Raw genomic sequence first — 20,885 nt, forward strand, 5'->3', positions numbered from 1 at the left:
TTCCTCCCTTTCGTTGACCTGCAGGTTTCTTGGGAGGGCGCCGGTATTGACTAATAAAGTAGGGATCTTCAGAGGTTAAACAGTGAACGGATGGTTGGCTCCCACTGATCATTTTTGATTCAGCTGATCTGTCAAAAACGGATTAGCTATTAGCAGTCAACCATGCTCATGCTCAAATTTTATTGTTGTTTTAACTCAACGATTTATTGTTGAAATAATTTTTAATTTGTTGTCGTCGATTTAACTTTAATGAAATTAAAAAAAATATAAATACAAAACTTCATAAAATTAAAGTTCAAGAATTTAAAAATCGCAAAATGAAAAATTTTTAACTTCAGATTGGATTGATAGAACTTAAAAATGTAAAAGCTTAAAACACTTAAACTGTAAAACAATTAATATTAAAAAAAAATCTGCGGAAATTTGTAAACTAAAATTTTAAAAAATATATTTCAAGTTTAAGAATTTGATAATTTAAGAATTTAAGAATTTAAGAATTTAAGAATTTAAGAATTTAAGAATTTAAGAATTTAAGAATTTAAGAATTTAAGAATTTAAGAATTTAAGAATTTAAGAATTTAAGAATTTAAGAATTTAAGAATTTAAGAATTTAAGAATTTAAGAATTTAAGAATTTAAGAATTTAAGAATTTAAGAATTTAAGAATTTAAGAATTTAAGAATTTAAGAATTTAAGAATTTAAGAATTTAAGAATTTAAGAATTTAACAATTTAAGAATTTAAGAATTTAAGAATTAAAGAATTAAAGAATTAAAGAATTAAAGAATTAAAGAATTAAAGAATTAAAGAATTAAAGAATTAAAGAATTAAAGAATTAAAGAATTAAAGAATTAAAGAATTAAAGAATTAAAGAATTAAAGAATTAAAGAATTAAAGAATTAAAGAATTAAAGAATTAAAGAATTAAAGAATTAAAGAATTAAAGAATTAAAGAATTAAAGAATTAAAGAATTAAAGAATTAAAGAATTAAAGAATTAAAGAATTAAAGAATTAAAGAATTAAAGAATTAAAGAATTAAAGAATTAAAGAATTAAAGAATTAAAGAATTAAAGAATTAAAGAATTAAAGAATTAAAGAATTAAAGAATTAAAGAATTAAAGAATTTAAGAATTTAAGAATTTAAGAATTTAAGAATTTAAGAATTTAAGAATTTAAGAATTTAAGAATTTAAGAATTTAAGAATTTAAGAATTTAAGAATTTAAGAATTTAAGAATTTAAGAATTTAAGAATTTAAGAATTTAAGAATTTAAGAATTTAAGAATTTAAGAATTTAAGAATTTAAGAATTTAAGAATTTAAGAATTTAAGAATTTAAGAATTTAAGAATTTAAGAATTTAAGAATTTAAGAATTTAAGAATTTAAGAATTTAAGAATTTAAGAATTTAAGAATTTAAGAATTTAAGAATTTAAGAATTTAAGAATTTAAGAATTTAAGAATTTAAGAATTTAAGAATTTAAGAATTTAAGAATTTAAGAATTTAAGAATTTAAGAATTTAAGAATTTAAGAATTTAAGAATTTAAGAATTTAAGAATTTAAGAATTTAAGAATTTAAGAATTTAAGAATTTAAGAATTTAAGAATTTAAGAATTTAAGAATTTAAGAATTTAAGAATTTAAGAATTTAAGAATTTAAGAATTTAAGAATTTAAGAATTTAAGAATTTAAGAATTTAAGAATTTAAGAATTTAAGAATTTAAGAATTTAAGAATTTAAGAATTTAAGAATTTAAGAATTTAAGAATTTAAGAATTTAAGAATTAAAGAATTAAAGAATTAAAGAATTAAAGAATTAAAGAATTAAAGAATTAAAGAATTAAAGAATTAAAGAATTAAAGAATTAAAGAATTAAAGAATTAAAGAATTAAAGAATTAAAGAATTAAAGAATTAAAGAATTAAAGAATTAAAGAATTAAAGAATTAAAGAATTAAAGAATTAAAGAATTTAAGAATTTAAGAATTTAAGAATTTAAGAATTTTAGAATTTAAGAATTTAAGAATTTAAGAATTTAAAAATTTAAGAATTTAAGAATTTAAGAATTTAAGAATTTAAGAATTTAAGAATTTAAGAATTTAAGAATTTAAGAATTTAAGAATTTAAGAATTTAAGAATTTAAGAATTTAAGAATTTAAGAATTTAAGAATTTAAGAATTTAAGAATTTAAGAATTTAAGAATTTAAGAATTTAAGAATTTAAGAATTTAAGAATTTAAGAATTTAAGAATTTAAGAATTTAAGAATTTAAGAATTTAAGAATTTAAGAATTTAAGAATTTAAGAATTTAAGAATTTAAGAATTTAAGAATTTAAGAATTTAAGAATTTAAGAATTTAAGAATTTAAGAATTTAAGAATTTAAGAATTTAAGAATTTAAGAATTTAAGAATTTAAGAATTTAAGAATTTAAGAATTTAAGAATTTAAGAATTTAAGAATTTAAGAATTTAAGAATTTAAGAATTTAAGAATTTAAGAATTTAAGAATTTAAGAATTTAAGAATTTAAGAATTTAAGAATTTAAGAATTTAAGAATTTAAGAATTTAAGAATTTAAGAATTAAAGAATTTAAGAATTTAAGAATTTAAGAATTTAAGAATTTCAGAATTTCAGAATTTCAGAATTTAAGAATTTAAGAATTTAAGAATTTAAGAATTTAAGAATTTAAGAATTTAAGAATTTAAGAATTTAAGAATTTAAGAATTTAAGAATTTAAGAATTTAAGAATTTAAGAATTTAAGAATTTAAGAATTTAAGAATTAAAGAATTTAAGAATTTAAGAATTTAAGAATTTGATAATTTAAGAATTTAAGAATTAAAGAATTAAAGAATTAAAGAATTAAAGAATTAAAGAATTAAAGAATTAAAGAATTAAAGAATTAAAGAATTAAAGAATTAAAGAATTAAAGAATTAAAGAATTAAAGAATTAAAGAATTAAAGAATTAAAGAATTTAAGAATTTAAGAATTTGATAATTTAAGAATTTAAGAATTTAAGAATTAAAGAATTAAAGAATTAAAGAATTAAAGAATTAAAGAATTAAAGAATTAAATAATTAAAGAATTAAAGAATTAAAGAATTAAAGAATTAAAGAATTAAAGAATTAAAGAATTAAAGAATTAAAGAATTAAAGAATTTAAGAATTTAAGAATTTAAGAATTTAACAATTTAACAATTTAAGAATTTAAAAATTTAAGAATTTAAGAATTTAAGAATTTAAGAATTTAAGAATTTAAGAATTTAAGAATTTAAGAATTTAAGAATTTAAGAATTTAAGAATTTAAGAATTTAAGAATTTAAGAATTTAAGAATTTAAGAATTTAAGAATTTAAGAATTTAAGAATTTAAGAATTTAAGAATTTAAGAATTTAAGAATTTAAGAATTTAAGAATTTAAGAATTTAAGAATTTAAGAATTTAAGAATTTAAGAATTTAAGAATTTAAGAATTTAAGAATTTAAGAATTTAAGAATTTAAAAATTTAAGAAATTAAGAATTTAAGAATTTAAGAATTTAAGAATTTAAGAATTTAAGAATTTAAGAATTTAAGAAGTTAAGAATTTAAGAATTTAAGAATTTAAGAATTTAAGAATTTAAGAATTTAAGAATTTAAGAATTTAAGAATTTAAGAATTTAAGAATTTAAGAATTTAAGAATTTAAGAATTTAAGAATTTAAGAATTTAAGAATTTAAGAATTTAAGAATTTAAGAATTTAAGAATTTAAGAATTTAAGAATTTAAGAATTTAAGAATTTAAGAATTTAAGAATTTAAGAATTTAAGAATTTAAGAATTTAAGAATTTAAGAATTTAAGAATTTAAGAATTTAAGAATTTAAGAATTTAAGAATTTAAGAATTTAAGAATTTAAGAATTTAAGAATTTAAGAATTTAAGAATTTAAGAATTTAAGAATTTAAGAATTTAAGAATTTGATAATTTAAGAATTAAAGAATTAAAGAATTAAAGAATTAAAGAATTAAAGAATTAAAGAATTAAAGAATTAAAGAATTAAAGAATTAAAGAATTAAAGAATTAAAGAATTAAAGAATTAAAGAATTAAAGAATTAAAGAATTAAAGAATTTAAGAATTTAAGAATTTAAGAATTTAACAATTTAACAATTTAAGAATTTAAAAATTTAAGAATTTAAGAATTTAAGAATTTAAGAATTTAAGAATTTAAGAATTTAAGAATTTAAGAATTTAAGAATTTAAGAATTTAAGAATTTAAGAATTTAAGAATTTAAGAATTTAAGAATTTAAGAATTTAAGAATTTAAGAATTTAAGAATTTAAGAATTTAAGAATTTAAGAATTTAAGAATTTAAGAATTTAAGAATTTAAGAATTTAAGAATTTAAGAATTTAAGAATTTAAGAATTTAAGAATTTAAGAATTTAAGAATTTAAGAATTTAAGAAATTAAGAATTTAAGAATTTAAGAATTTAAGAATTTAAGAATTTAAGAATTTAAGAAGTTAAGAATTTAAGAATTTAAGAATTTAAGAATTTAAGAATTTAAGAATTTAAGAATTTAAGAATTTAAGAATTTAAGAATTTAAGAATTTAAGAATTTAAGAATTTAAGAATTTAAGAATTTAAGAATTTAAGAATTTAAGAATTTAAGAATTTAAGAATTTAAGAATTTAAGAATTTAAGAATTTAAGAATTTAAGAATTTAAGAATTTAAGAATTTAAGAATTTAAGAATTTAAGAATTTAAGAATTTAGAATTTAAGAATTTAAGAATTTAAGAATTTAAGAATTTAAGAATTTAAGAATTTAAGAATTTAAGAATTTAAGAATTTAAGAATTTAAGAATTTAAGAATTAAAGAATTAAAGAATTAAAGAATTAAAGAATTAAAGAATTAAAGAATTAAAGAATTAAAGAATTAAAGAATTAAAGAATTAAAGAATTAAAGAATTAAAGAATTAAAGAATTAAAGAATTAAAGAATTAAAGAATTAAAGAATTAAAGAATTAAAGAATTTAAGAATTTAAGAATTTAAGAATTTAAGAATTTAAGAATTTAAGAATTTAAGAATTTAAGAATTTAAGAATTTAAGAATTTAAGAATTTAAGAATTTAAGAATTTAAGAATTTAAGAATTTAAGAATTTAAGAATTTAAGAATTTAAGAATTTAAGAATTTAAGAATTTAAGAATTTAAGAATTTAAGAATTTAAGAATTTTAGAATTTAAGAATTTAAGAATTTAAGAATTTAAGAATTTAAGAATTTAAGAATTTAAGAATTTAAGAATTTAAGAATTTAAGAATTTAAGAATTTAAGAATTTAAGAATTTAAGAATTTAAGAATTTAAGAATTTAAGAATTTAAGAATTTAAGAATTTAAGAATTTAAGAATTTAAGAATTTAAGAATTTAAGAATTTAAGAATTTAAGAATTTAAGAATTTAAGAATTTAAGAATTTAAGAATTTAAGAATTTAAGAATTTAAGAATTTAAGAATTTAAGAATTTAAGAATTTAAGAATTTAAGAATTTAAGAATTTAAGAATTTAAGAATTTAAGAATTTAAGAATTTAAGAATTTAAGAATTTAAGAATTTAAGAATTTAAGAATTTAAGAATTTAAGAATTTAAGAATTTAAGAATTTAAGAATTTAAGAATTTAAGAATTTAAGAATTTAAGAATTTAAGAATTTAAGAATTTAAGAATTTAAGAATTTAAGAATTTAAGAATTTAAGAATTTAAGAATTTAAGAATTTAAGAATTTAAGAATTTAAGAATTTAAGAATTTAAGAATTTGATAATTTAAGAATTAAAGAATTAAAGAATTAAAGAATTAAAGAATTAAAGAATTAAAGAATTAAAGAATTAAAGAATTAAAGAATTAAAGAATTAAAGAATTAAAGAATTAAAGAATTAAAGAATTAAAGAATTAAAGAATTAAAGAATTAAAGAATTAAAGAATTAAAGAATTAAAGAATTAAAGAATTAAAGAATTAAAGAATTAAAGAATTAAAGAATTAAAGAATTAAAGAATTAAAGAATTAAAGAATTAAAGAATTAAAGAATTTAAGAATTTAAGAATTTAAGAATTTAAGAATTTAAGAATTTAAGAATTTAAGAATTTAAGAATTTAAGAATTTAAGAATTTAAGAATTTAAGAATTTAAGAATTTAAGAATTTAAGAATTTAAGAATTTAAGAATTTAAGAATTTAAGAATTTAAGAATTTAAGAATTTAAGAATTTAAGAATTTAAGAATTTAAGAATTTAAGAATTTAAGAATTTAAGAATTTAAGAATTTAAGAATTTAAGAATTTAAGAATTTAAGAATTTAAGAATTTAAGAATTTAAGAATTTAAGAATTTAAGAATTTAAGAATTTAAGAATTTAAGAATTTAAGAATTTAAGAATTTAAGAATTTAAGAATTTAAGAATTTAAGAATTTAAGAATTTAAGAATTTAAGAATTTAAGAATTTAAGAATTTAAGAATTTAAGAATTTAAGAATTTAAGAATTTAAGAATTTAAGAATTTAAGAATTTAAGAATTTAAGAATTTAAGAATTTAAGAATTTAAGAATTTAAGAATTTAAGAATTTAAGAATTTAAGAATTTAAGAATTTAAGAATTTAAGAATTTAAGAATTTAAGAATTTAAGAATTTAAGAATTTAAGAATTTAAGAATTTAAGAATTTAAGAATTTAAGAATTTAAGAATTTAAGAATTTAAGAAGTTAAGATTTTAAGAATTTAAGAATTTAAGAATTTTAGAATTTAAGAATTTAAGAATTTTAGAATTTAAGAATTTAAGAATTTAAGAATTTAAGAATTTAAGAATTTAAGAATTTAAGAATTTAAGAATTTAAGAATTTAAGAATTTAAGAATTTAAGAATTTAAGAATTTAAGAATTTAAGAATTTAAGAATTTAAGAATTTAAGAATTTAAGAATTTAAGAATTTAAGAATTTAAGAATTTAAGAATTTAAGAATTTAAGAATTTAAGAATTTAAGAATTTAAGAATTTAAGAATTTAAGAATTTAAGAATTTAAGAATTTAAGAATTTAAGAATTTAAGAATTTAAGAATTTAAGAATTTAAGAATTTAAGAATTTGATAATTTAAGAATTAAAGAATTAAAGAATTAAAGAATTAAAGAATTAAAGAATTAAAGAATTAAAGAATTAAAGAATTAAAGAATTAAAGAATTAAAGAATTAAAGAATTAAAGAATTAAAGAATTAAAGAATTAAAGAATTAAAGAATTAAAGAATTAAAGAATTAAAGAATTAAAGAATTAAAGAATTAAAGAATTAAAGAATTAAAGAATTAAAGAATTAAAGAATTAAAGAATTAAAGAATTAAAGAATTAAAGAATTAAAGAATTAAAGAATTTAAGAATTTAAGAATTTAAGAATTTAAGAATTTAAGAATTTAAGAATTTAAGAATTTAAGAATTTAAGAATTTAAGAATTTAAGAATTTAAGAATTTAAGAATTTAAGAATTTAAGAATTTAAGAATTTAAGAATTTAAGAATTTAAGAATTTAAGAATTTAAGAATTTAAGAATTTAAGAATTTAAGAATTTAAGAATTTAAGAATTTAAGAATTTAAGAATTTAAGAATTTAAGAATTTAAGAATTTAAGAATTTAAGAATTTAAGAATTTAAGAATTTAAGAATTTAAGAATTTAAGAATTTAAGAATTTAAGAATTTAAGAATTTAAGAATTTAAGAATTTAAGAATTTAAGAATTTAAGAATTTAAGAATTTAAGAATTTAAGAATTTAAGAATTTAAGAATTTAAGAATTTAAGAATTTAAGAATTTAAGAATTTAAGAATTTAAGAATTTAAGAATTTAAGAATTTAAGAATTTAAGAATTTAAGAATTTAAGAATTTAAGAATTTAAGAATTTAAGAATTTAAGAATTTAAGAATTTAAGAATTTAAGAATTTAAGAATTTAAGAATTTAAGAATTTAAGAATTTAAGAATTTAAGTTTTTTTCAAAAAACTTCAAAATTTCAATGAAATTAGAAGGCAAATCAACTGAAAACAATTTAAGAGCGAGTTTTTCACCAATGTGAAACAGGTCGTATCGAGGTGCTCCGATTTGGATGAAACTTTCAGCGTTTGTTTGTCTATACATGAGATGAACTCATGCCAAATATGAGCCCTCTACGACAAAGGGAAGTGGGGTAAAACGGGCTTTGAAGTTTGAGGTCGAAAAAACATTAAAATTCTTAAAAATGCTCGCATTTCCGTAAAACTTCATCAATTCCAACTCTCTTAGATGCATTCGAAAGGTCTTTTGAAGAACTTCAAAATGTGTCATAGACATCCAGGATTGGTTCGATTTTTTCTCATAGCTTTTGCAAATTACTGTTAAAAATGGATTTTTTTAAAACCTTAATATCTTTTTCCAACAGCCTCCAACACCCATACTCCCGTAGTTCAAAAGATAGGTAATTTCATGGCCTATAAGCCTACGGAAATAACTTTTTGGCCAATCGCAGTTTTTCTCATAGTTTTTCGATTTTTCTATAACAAACATTTTACAACGTTAGTTTTTGCCTTGTAGGCCGTCATAGCGGCACTTTTTGGTCTCAATTTTGTCATATTCGGAATCCTCGGAAAATTTCACGTAAGTTAGAAGTATTGGAGTTGTAAATTTGATTTCAAAAATAATTAAATAAACATTTTTGTAAAAAGAAATAGATCTAATTTACCTTGTGATCGAAACGTCAAATGCCGTATTAAGTAGGCGAATATCTGTTTTACTCCTAATCCGACAAAATGTTAAAAAATATTTTAATTCATTTTAAATTGCATTTTTTCCAATCAAATTTTCAACTCCAATACTTCTAAGTTACGTGAAATTTTCCGAGGATTCCGAATATGACAAAATTGAGACCAAAAAGTGCCGCTATGACGGCCTACAAGGCAAAAACTAACGTTGTAAAATGTTTGTTATAGAAAAATCGAAAAACTATGAGAAAAACTGCGATTGGCCAAAAAGTTATTTCCGTAGGCTTATAGGCCATGAAATTACCTATCTTTTGAACTACGGGAGTATGGGTGTTGGAGGCTGTTGGAAAAAGATATTAAGGTTTTAAAAAAATCCATTTTTAACAGTAATTTGCAAAAGCTATGAGAAAAAATCGAACCAATCCTGGATGTCTATGACACATTTTGAAGTTCTTCAAAAGACCTTTCGAATGCATCTAAGAGAGTTGGAATTGATGAAGTTTTACGGAAATGCGAGCATTTTTAAGAATTTTAATGTTTTTTAGACCTCAAACTTCAAAACCCGTTTTACCCCACTTCCCTTTGTCGTAGAGGGCTCATATTTGGCATGAGTTCATCTCGTGTATGGACAAACAAACGCTGAAAGTTTCATCCAAATCGGAGCACCTCGATACGACCTCTAGAACAAACCGAGCAATATTTACAAATACTGCCTCTTAAATGCATTTTCCTGCATTGATAATCATATTTAGCATGTTTTAGCTCGTTTAAAAATGTTTTGAATTTTTATGAAATTCAAAAAATACAATTTTCGTCGATTCATCGATATTTCGGTACCAATGATTGCAAAACAATTGGACAGGTGTATAATGCATTTTAAAACGCTTTTTTCATTCAAATGTGAAAACATGGCTCATAATTTCAATTTTTATACTTTTTTTTATTTTTTTGGAATGCAAATGGGGAATTGTTCGCCGTCCACTGTCAGCGCTGTTCCATCGGTTTTAAGCGGTTTGAACTTATATCGAACTTACCTGAATTGAAATTTCTCTTCGACGAACCTTCCAAGTCCCAGTGTCATCCTTAAATCAATAAGAAACCCAAATAATTACTCGGCAATTTTTTTAGTACAAGAACTTCAGCTCGTTCCCCATCATTTTTTTTTATTCGGTACAAACAAACAAAAGTGTCGGGACACTGACCCTTTTACAAATCTTCCAACTAAAGAGAACTGGAGTCTGGCCGTTAAAATAAGGAACCATCAATTTGAAATGTTTTGCTTTACTTCTTTTACTGAACGCTAAAAGCCTCACAAACCAGGGAGTGATTTGGTAACATTCGTACCACAAAATGGTTTTTTGAGTTGTTTCTTTTTTTTCTTGTTTTCTAATCTAGTGTAAAATCAAGTTTCTCGTGGCAAATGTCGCTTGTTTTGATATAGGTTTTTGTTGTTGTTGTGAAATATAAATAATAGTTGCTGATTTTAAGCTTCCGGTTCCCTTTTCCGCCACGCATGAATTTGTTAGTTTGAATAAGTCTAGTACAATTTGTTACATGATTTCGTCTTCTTGTCTGGTAGACACAAATATCAGCCGCTACAAAGAAAATAAGAAGAAAACGAAGTACATCTACATAAATTATGAACCTTGGTTTTGCTTTATTCCACATCGCGTGCGTGTGTGTGTGTGTTGACCCTCGATTCGATTTGCTATCCAGCTTCATCGAGATAACGTCACGACTCTATCATGAAATTGCCCTTTTGCGTTCCGAAGAATCCTGGAACCACACGCGGTTTAAACTAGCAGCAGTACATTGAGTTGTTGATACGGGTTACGAGTAGTACAAGAAGTGGCCTCACTGTTGACCGCATTCATCGGAACCAGAGCTTGAGCCGCAGCGCGTCCACCCCGTTCAGATAGTAGTGGAAGAGCCGCTTGTCCCGCACGAAGCCCAGGTTCTCGTACAGCCGCAGGGCGGGTCGGTTCGTGATTTCCGTCTCCAGCACGACCTCGTCGGCGTCGTCCTCGAGCATGGCCTGTTGGATGAGTGATGAGGAAAAAATAAAAAAAAACTTGTTAAATGTCCAATGTTTGAGCCCATCACCAACATTTGTTTATTCTTTGCATTCAAAAATCTATCGAGAAATTAAAAGTGAGAGTGTGTGCGTGCAACATGGAGTTAAACTTTTCAAAGTGCTATGATAATCTTCACAGCAACTTCACAGAAAGTTTAACTCCATGTTGCACACACTCTCACTTTTAATTTCTCGATAAGCTAAGTACGGAGATTATGGAACGCAGGTAAGAAATGTTGCGCATTCTTTTCGTTTTTATGAATTGAAAAATAAAAAAATATTTTAAAAAAAAGCAAAAACTAAGGTTTTTAAATTCTGGAATTTTGAATTACTTAATCCACCTTGAGGTGGTTTGTGCCTTCCTCAGACTAATATACTCCTAATAGGGTTGTCAGATGTTCAATCTTATGTACTGATGGGATAGGCTGTTGGTTAAGCATTAGGGTGACAAGAAAAATTGATTAAAAAAAACCCTGAAGAGATACCCCCTAGCTCGGATCTTCTTGCACTCTTCGACAAAATTATAGGAAATTAAATTTCCTACAGGAATCTCACACTTTGACAATTTTGGGCAAGACCTGCGCCTTCTGCTGCCAAAATCCTGAAGCGATGTTTTTCCCCATACATTTTTGCGATTTTCCCCATATAAACTTCAACGATAAAAAAGCGACCCTTAAACCTTAACAGAATTGGCTCAAAATTGGCACAGATATTTATTATTGCCTAAGGAATCGATGGTGTCGTTTTTTTTATTGTCACCCTAATGGGTAATCAAGAGACCTTTCCAACGAACCCAAATTATTGACAACCCTATCAAAAGTACTAAGCACTTCAGAGTTATTTTAAACTTTTTTGAGGCCCTGTATTCTCTTAATGAATGTGAGGAAGGCACCAACCACCTAAAGGTGGATTAAGTAACGTTTTTGAATTCTAAGTTGTAGAATTTTAGTTTTTTTCATTTTTGAAATTATAATTTCTTTGAATTTTATTTTTGGAGCATTATTACATTTTTTGATTTTAAAAATTCCGTCTTTTTTCATCAATTTTAATTTTTGTATTTTTTAATCCGGCAGAAACTTTTTTGGTGTCTTCGGTATGCCCAAAGAAGCCATATTGCATTATTAGTTTGTCCGTATAATTTTCCATACAAATTTGGCAGCTGTCCATACAAAAATGATGTATGAAAATTCAAAAATCTGTATCTTTCGAAGGAATTTTTTGATCGATTTGGTGTCTTGGGCAAAGTTGTAGGTATGGATACGGATAACACGGTAAAATAAATTTGTTGATTTTTTATTTAACTTTTTGTCACAAAAACTTGATTTGCAAAAAACACTATTTTTAATTTTTTCGATTTTTTATATGTGTTCCGTCCGGAAAGAGTTTAGCGTGCACTCGAGCGTTGCTGAAGGGAGCGCTAACCAAAACAAACCACACACACAAAGTTGAGGAAAAACGGCGCGTGCAACGACAACAGAAAGTACCGCTAGTTTTGCTCCACACCACGACGTCAGCAGCATTCTTGATCCACCTCCCGTCCGAAAAGGAGGTGTACGACACGCGAGGGCAAGTTTCGCCCAACATCGACGCGATCCGACGCGAACCCCGAACCGGCTTCCGAGGAAGCAAACCCCCGACCGCGAATCGTTTGTGAACTATGAGAAATAGAAGTTTAGTTTAGTAATTCATTAGTTTGATCCGCCCTCCATCCGATTCTGCCTCCGAAAAGTGGTTCCTCCGTTGTCCACCAAGGGTGACCGCACCCGAGAGTCCGCCGTCGCCAAAATTACAGTCCACACGCTCCGTAGTTCGGTCCCGACCGAACAATATGTTTTAGAGGACTTCAAATGCCAACTTTTCAGAAATTTCCAGGTTGTGCAAAAAACTTTGACTGAGTCATAAATTTTTTAATCAAAAACGAAACTATTGGCACTACGCCCCCCGGGGCATGGCCTTCCTCTAACGTGGGATTTCTGCTCCAGCGCCTCTGACGAGACAGGAGAAACCGGGACCGACGTTTTACTTCACCATCCGATAGAAGCTCAGTGGATAAGGCGAGAATCGAACCCGCGTCTCATAGCATCATCGGGATCGGCAGCCGAAGCCGCTACCCCTGCGCCACGAGACCCAAAAATTTTTTAATCAATACTGATTTAAAAAAAAAAACGAAATATTGGTCGCAAAAATATTTCACATTCACTTTTTGATGTAAAATCAAATTTGCAATCAAAAAGTACTTTAGTGAAATTTTGATCCCTGGGCCTTGTAAAGTCAAGGGGCATGATTTGATCCTAGTGTATTAGTTAAAATTTGGGTATACATTCTTTTTTATAAGCACTATGGACACCACTTCATGCTACGAGAACTCGCTTTGTCGCAGCCCCAGGGCTTAAGCGTTGACCGATAAGCTGTCTTCGTGAACTAGGTAGTTCTCCGATAGTGAAAATATCACAATTGCACAAGACACCGCTGCTTCTGTGACTTTTTCACTATCACAATGTGGGATTTAGGTTGGGACTTCAGGATAGTACAATTGATTTGTTGCTTAGCATTAGCATTTAAAAAAATCTGTATCCTTTCCAAATCTATTTGATGTTAAAGTTAGTTGCAATTGTTAAGTAAGAGTAATGCTGTCAATAAACTTTGATTGATGTAGAATATTAGGCATTCTTTTATGTCAAATTGTCCATAGAGTCTCGATCAATCAATAATGTAATGATATCGGACAAAATTCGTTGATCTGTTGAACTAACGGTTTTCGGATTATGGTTGTATTGACCATTGTTGCGAATCGAGGAACTACGGATCTTTTGACGTAAATGGTCATTTCTTTTTCAAATCGCGGTTTCTATCCTATTTGTATATCAGTTCATAAATTTTCATTGTTTTTGATAGAAGTAGTACTACAACAGTTAAAGGAACTTTTACTTTTGAACATTAAGTTTAGAGGATTTTAGATTAAAATTTAGATTTTCAATCCAAAGTAGTTAGCAAATGAATATTTGGACTTAAATGAATAATTGAACATTTTGGACTTATGAATAACACTCAACTGTGCATTTATTCTAGAGTCAGATCCATACAGCGTCAGTGTTTATTTGGTCGAAGTGTACTAATTCATTGGCAGATCTGATTCTAGTTGTAATGTACGACAAGACTACTGACGGACGTGACAGGACGAGGGCCCAGTTTAGAGGTTTCAACATCAACGATGTGCGGCTGGACCACCCTCCCAAAAAAAAAAAAAAAAAAAAAGTACTTTAGTGAAATTTTGATAAAGTGCACCGTTTTCAAGTTAAGGCCATTTTTAGGTAACTTTTTTGAAAATAGTCGCACTTTTTCATTTTTTAAAATTAGTGCCCATGTTTGTCCACCTTTAAAAAAAATATTTTTGAAAAGCTGAGAAAATTCTCTATATTTTGCTTTTTTGAACTTTGTTGATACGACACATACTTGCTGAAATATTGCCATGCAAGTATTTAAAAACAGGAAAATTGATGTTTTCCAAGTCTCATCCAAACAACCTACCATTTTCTAATGTCGATATCTCAGCAACTAATGGTCCGATTTACAATGTTAAAATATGAAACATTTGTGAAATTTTCCGATCTTTTCGAACACATTTTTTTCAAAAAATTTAAATCAAGACTAACATTTAATATTACGCCCTTTTAAAATGTTAGTCTAGGTTTAAAAAAATTGAAAATATTTTTTTTGCAATTCCGTCGTGAAACTACTTACTTTTCCTGTCATTCTTGAACGACGAAATAGCCTACTTTTCTGTACCAAAAATAACAGAATCGAATAGCAACACTTTTCAAAATAAATGCTGAAAAGTTCTACTTTTCAGCACTCAAATGGGTGCTGAAAAGTTGAACTTTTCAGCACTTGTTTTGAAAAGTAACACTTTTCAACATTTTTTTTGATTTAAACGATTTATTGACAAAATACATGAAAATTTGACATAAAATTTCACTCAGTGTGTGTTTTTTGGAATTGCAAAAAATGTTGTATGGAACTCGTTGCAAAACTTGATTTTTTCAGCACTCTTCGTATTTATCCAACTCGGTGAACCTCGTTGGATAAATGTACGACTCGTGCTGAAAAAATCCTCTTTTTGCAACTTGTTGCATAAACTACTATTTCGAAAAGATCGGAAAATTTTACGAATGTTTCATATTTTAACATTGTAAATCGGATTATTAGTTGCTGAGATATCGAAATTAGAAAATCATGGGTTGTTTGGGTGATACTTAGAAAACATCAACTTTCCTGGCAATATCTCAGGAACTAAGGGTCATATCAACAAAGTTCAAAAAAGCATAATATAGAGAATTTTTGCAGTGTTTTATGTTAAACAGTTGGGGCGCCAAAATCAATAGTTTGTATATTTCTACAGAAATGATTTTAAAATATAATTTAAAAAAAAAAACAAATTTATTTTTTTGGGGCTCGCAAGAATAAAAAAAAACAGGGATTCTAAAGTTCGAAAATTATTCTGATTTCTGTTGCTTCATGTTATTTTGCACGATTTTTTAAAATTTATTGCCATATTTTGAGTTTCTACGAAATATATTTAATTTTAACATCGGAACATACACTTTTCTATTGAATTGTTACATTTTAAAATTAAGATATCTCGATTTAAAAAAAAACTTTGAGATATTTTAAACACTTGAGGTGCTCGATGTTCCCTTCCTTTAGTTTAAGCAATCAAATGGCTGTAACTTTTATCCAATAAGACCAATTTTGTTTAAATAAAATGTTTGCACGTAATCTGAAAATCACTTTTTATTTTTGACGTAACCAGCGCTGTTTAGGTTTAGGAGGTTATCAATTTTTTTTCTCAAAAGTTGAATTCTGGTTTGAAACAAAATTTATTCAAGGTTTAAGAATTGATTGACTTACGAACTAAAAAGATAAGAATGGGGAGATCTCTGAACTATATTCCTACATTCTAAAGATTAATCAAATTTTTATGCGTTCATTTTTAAAACGCATAGCATGAAGACAAGATAAGAATGTTATACTGTACTTGTTTGGTAACTGGACAGAGAACGTAGCCCAGTCACCGAATGCTGCTCGCTAACTAGGCTGAACGAAAAATAACGAGGGGATTTACAATGCTTACTATTAATATTTCTTTAATTGTGCCTTGAAATCAAATAAAAGTTTGAAAAAAGTTTTTTTTTATTAAACATGATTTTGTATCCATTAACCCCTCGGCCGTTTCGGCAGGCCAAGGATTGATACCTAAGAGCATGCAATGGCACTGACCTTGTTGCGTGCTCTTCGGTTGACGTCCACGTAAGGAACATCCTGGAAGGAGCGTAACTAACTACATCCGTAGTTCTGTTAGATCATCCGAATTATCTTGATCAGAACAGTATAGCTCTGGTTCCTTGCGAGTGTCCTATTTTCTTACCTCCACGTTGGCTTGGTTTTCATGATGACCTAGCTGGTGGCCTGTGGAAACGGATCGTAAACCTTTGACCATCGCGGGTCAGAGTCGAGACGGCTAAAAGAAAGGGGCGCGACAATGTGGGAAAGGGAAGTAATTTGTGATTGTAGACGGTATTGTTTTGATTCGCAGTATGTTGAGTCAACTGCTGTGGATGTACCTGAAACATCGCACAACGGGGTTTCTCTTCTCTTCATTCTCAGCTACCACCTATCTCCTATTTTTATTTTGCTCTTCTGATTCCCAATTCTTCACTGATTCTTTTATTTAATATCCAACATTTGATTTTAATTTTACTAACTTTTGATTCTCTTATCTCTCAAAGATTTTCCACTCTTTTCTATCAATTGATACTGCTGTAACAAACTTTGTTTTGTTTTTTGTTTCCTTAAAAATATACTTTTCCTTAATGTACTAGTAATATCAAGTCTATTTATCATTCGCCTAATCTTTTTTGATTTTATTGCGAATTTAATTATTTGAATGATTCTTTATCTAACCTATAAATTATCATTACTATAATCTAAGCTTGTTTTGTATCTCTATTTATTAACTATTGTCTAATTTTACATCTAATACATCTAGCTTCTCATTTTTATTCTTCAAAATACACTCATCATTCTCTTACTATTGATACTTGATTTTTATAAAACAAACTCTCTTTTACTGTCAATTGTTTTCAATCTTCACCCTTTTTTCAAACAAGTGAGGTTTGAGCCCTTACTCAATTTATGGAATGGTTAAAGGATTAACACAAATAATACTATTGTATTTTTGGTAAACTTTTAAAACATGCTTAGGACCAAAAATTGTAACAAAACACCGCGACAAAAGAAATTGCAACAGATAAACACGACTCAACAATAGGGAAGATTTCAGGAGAAAACAATATACAGTAAAATAACAACTAGTTTTTAAATTCAAACTAAAAATAAAACAGTTTTTGCTTTAATGAAAGTTGATAGGCACACTATAAATGGTTAGGCGCTTATACTTACATCAAACCCTACGTAATGTACCACCCCCGGCCGAGTTAAAATGCGTAACCGGAAAAGAAGGTGTGCATGCCTGGCACGAACACTCAAAGCGTGTTCTAGCGTGCTGCTCGTACTGACTCAGAGCAAGGGTGAGATGTAGGTGTAAGGGCAGTGCGTGTTCGTTGGGAACCTAGTGCATAAGATCGGTCAAGGCCCGTTCTTACACTGAAAATTGCGAATTGCGAATTAACGATCCTGAAACCTTAACTGATTTGGCTCAAAGTTCCTTATTTTTGCCTAAAGAAACGATTCAGGGGGTATCGCTGATGACGATTTTATTTATTGTCACCCTAATGGGTAATCAAAAGACCTTGCCGATGAACCAGAAATATTGAACATATCCGGAGTTTTTTTTTCCGAAAAGGTCCAATAAACCAAATTTTCAGTTTTTGCTTTTTGGGTGTTTTTTAATACATCTGACTCAAGGCGGTCTCAAAAACACCCAAAAAGCAAAAACTGGAAATTTGGTTTATTGGACCTTTAAAAAAAAAACTCCAGATATGAAATGAGTAATGAAGCATAATTTGTTAAACGTGTTAAGGGGAAATTATGCAATTCTGACTGAATGGCACCAACCACCTGAAGGTGGATTAAGTAACGTTTTTCTAAGTTTGGAATTTCCCCAAAAATTTTCAAGTTCGACAACAAAGATTAAATTTTCATTTCATCCTCACCTGAATCGCCTTCTGCACCAACGTCGTCCCGATCTTGAGCTTTCGGTAGTCCTTGTCGACGGCCAGCATCGCAATGTAGCCCCGGCGGATATTCTGGCGGTGAATGTCCAGCTTGCAGACAATCGCCCCGACGCAGCGGCCCTCGTGCAGCGCCAGAAAGCACAGCCGGGGCCAGTTGTGGATAAAGTACCGATAGGTGTAGATCGAGTATGGTTCGGACAGGTCCTTCTGGATCAGCGCCATGATGCTGGGCATTTGCAGCTCCGACTCGTACTCCCGATAATCGATGGCGGGCTTGGGCGGTTCCTCGGGGACTGGCGGCACGGGCTCCGCAACCGGTTTGGCCGGGCAGTGCTGGACAGCGACGACGGGGGGCAGCGACGATTCTTGGCAGTTCCCACTGACGGCGACGTCGGCCACCGGCGGTTGGGATTTGGATTTATGCTTGTTCCGGTGCCGTTTCTTGCTCACGGCACCGTTCGAGGTGGTCGTGCCGTCCTCCGGATGGTGCTCCTCGCAACCGGACACGGTCCCGTTGGTCAGCCCGTTCTTGGTCTTATTACTATTCAATTGCAGTGCTTGGTCCAGCTTTTCACTAACTTTATCTACTGAATTTTCGTGCGTCGTCGTCGCGTCCTCCTCCAGAAGACCATTCTGCAGCCGCTTCCCACTAGTGCTAGTCCTATTTACATCAATTTCGGCTGAATTTGGCTGCTGCTCCGGACTCAGATTTGTGCCGATATTTTTAGACTTGTTTCTCTTTTTCGCCTTCTTCTTTTTGCTGCCGCTGGTCGCCGTCGATTCCAACCCATTTTCTGTTGCCACCACTGCCACTGCCGTTTCCTCTGCCGTAACTTCCATCGGAGGGGGAGGAGGAGGATAAGATCCGATTCCTCTTTCCTCTTGCGAAAATCCTCCCAAGAAAAATAAAAAACCGTTCCGCGATCTTTCGAAGGCTCAAATCAAAACAAACTCTTCAACAGGGTATTACATAACGGGAAGAAGCGGGCAAACGAAGCACACGGAAGGCCCCGGAAATAGCTCTCGAAACCTTTGGGGGCAAATTTGGTCAGAAATTTTCACGCAAAACCTCGAAATCCGACCGACTTGGTTCTTTTCGCTCGCGCACTGTCACGAACGATTTTTGATGGACCTTATTTTCCTTCTCTCCCTTCACTGCAGATGACGTTTGTCAACAGGGCGCCCCAGGGTAGGGATGTCACAATGTCAGATCTCAGAGCTAACAGATGTGTTGGTATATTTGGTACAGAGTTTTCGATGGCAAACCTCTGCAAACAGAAAAAAATCCTGTCTAATAATTTTGAAAGAAAATATTTCTAGATTAAATTTTCAAAAGGTTCTATCTGCATAGGAAATGCAAGAAAGCGTTTAGGCTTCTGGAGTTTTTTTTAAAAAGGTCTAATAAACCAAATTTCCAGTTTTTTTTGTTTTTGGGTGGTTTTGAAACCGCCTTGTGTCAGGGGTATCAATTTTAAATTGTTTTTTTTTTTTTTTTTTAATTTAAAATCTTAAAATGTTAGAGTTTTATTATTTCAGAATTAAAGAATTGCAGGCCAAGGATTGATACCTAAGAGCATGCAATGGCACTGACCTTGTTGCGTGCTCTTCGGTTGACGTCCACGTAAGGAACATCCTGGAAGGAGCGTAACTAACTACATCCGTAGTTCTGTTAGATCATCCGAATTATCTTGATCAGAACAGTATAGCTCTGGTTCCTTGCGAGTGTCCTATTTTCTTACCTCCACGTTGGCTTGGTTTTCATGATGACCTAGCTGGTGGCCTGTGGAAACGGATCGTAAACCTTTGACCACCGCGGGTCAGAGTCGAGACGGCTAAAAGAAAGGGGCGCAACAATGTGGAAAAGGGAAGTAATTTGTGATTGTAGACGGTATTGTTTTGATTCGCAGTATGTTGAGTCAACTGCTGTGGATGTACCTGAAACATCGCACAACGGGGTTTCTCTTCTTTCCGTTTTTATCTACCATTAGAGAGCCTGGAGCTTATTGGAGAACGGACATCTCAAGCCTGAAGTGCCGATCGAGGCACGGGAGCTGTCAGACGGAGGTGCCTATCGAGCAAAATCCTTTGTCTTTTGCTCGATTGGTATCTCCGTTTGACAGTTCTCGTGCTTCGATTGGTGCTTTTGGTTTGGGATGCCCGTTCTCTAATAGGATCCAGCCTCTCTATCTACCATCTATATTCTGTTATTTTCTTGATTCTCTTATTTCTCAACGTTTTTCCACTCTATTTACTTATTGATGCTGCTGTAACAAACTGTCTGTTTTCCCTTAATTTGGCAGCGATTTATTTTGTTGTTAATTTCTTTATCTACTTCATCAATTACTATCTTTCTTTTACTATTGATTCTTCAAATAGTTTATTTCTTTCACGGTCCATTGGTTTCAATCTTCAACCTTTTCTTCAAACAAATGAGGTTCGAGCCCTTACTCAATTTTTGGAATGATCAAAGAATAAACACAAATATTACTATTGTACTTTTGAAAAACTTTTATAAAATGCTTAGGACCAAAATATTGTAACAAAACACCGCGACAGAAGAAATAGCAACAGATAAACACGACTCAACAATAGGGAAGATTTCAGGAGAAAACAATACACAGTAAATCACAATAAGTTTTTGAATTCAAACTAAAAATAAAACAGTTTTTGCTTTAATGAAAGTTGATAGGCACACTATAAATGGTTAGGCGCTTATACTTACATCAAACCCTACTTAATGTACCACCCCCGGCCGAGTTAAAATGCGTAACCGGAAAAGAAGGTGTGCATCTAGGTGTGCATGCCTGGCACGAACACTCAAAGCGTGTTCTAGTGTGCTGCTCGTACTGACTCAGAGCAAGGGTGAGATGTAGGTGTAAGGGCAGTGCGTGTTCGTCGGGAACC

General features: G+C 28.4%; 1 protein-coding gene across 1 annotated transcript; it reads right to left on the bottom strand.

The window, feature by feature from the left end:
- Positions 1-10,252: 10,252 nt before the first annotated feature.
- On the bottom strand, positions 10,253-19,138 carry LOC120417525 (N-alpha-acetyltransferase 30A-like). The gene is made up of 2 exons (XM_039579608.2): positions 17,961-19,138; positions 10,253-10,749 (listed from the first exon to the last, which is right to left on the bottom strand). Exons 1-2 carry the CDS (start codon positions 18,819-18,821, stop codon positions 10,585-10,587), a joined length of 1,026 nt encoding a protein of 341 aa, XP_039435542.1. The 5' UTR covers positions 18,822-19,138; the 3' UTR covers positions 10,253-10,584.
- Positions 19,139-20,885: the final 1,747 nt, after the last annotated feature.

Source organism: Culex pipiens, chromosome 3, assembly GCF_016801865.2.
Source record: "Culex pipiens pallens isolate TS chromosome 3, TS_CPP_V2, whole genome shotgun sequence".
Taxonomy (NCBI): Eukaryota; Metazoa; Arthropoda; class Insecta; order Diptera; family Culicidae; genus Culex; species Culex pipiens.

Coding starts and splice junctions, on each gene's coding strand:
- LOC120417525 (XM_039579608.2), bottom strand. CDS start 18,821: ATGGAAGTTACGGCAGAGGAAACGGCAGTGGCAGTGGTGGCAACAGAA. Junction 10,750..17,960: donor TGGTGCAGAAGGCGATTCAG/GTGAGGATGAAA, acceptor CTCATCCAACAG/GCCATGCTCGAGGACGACGC.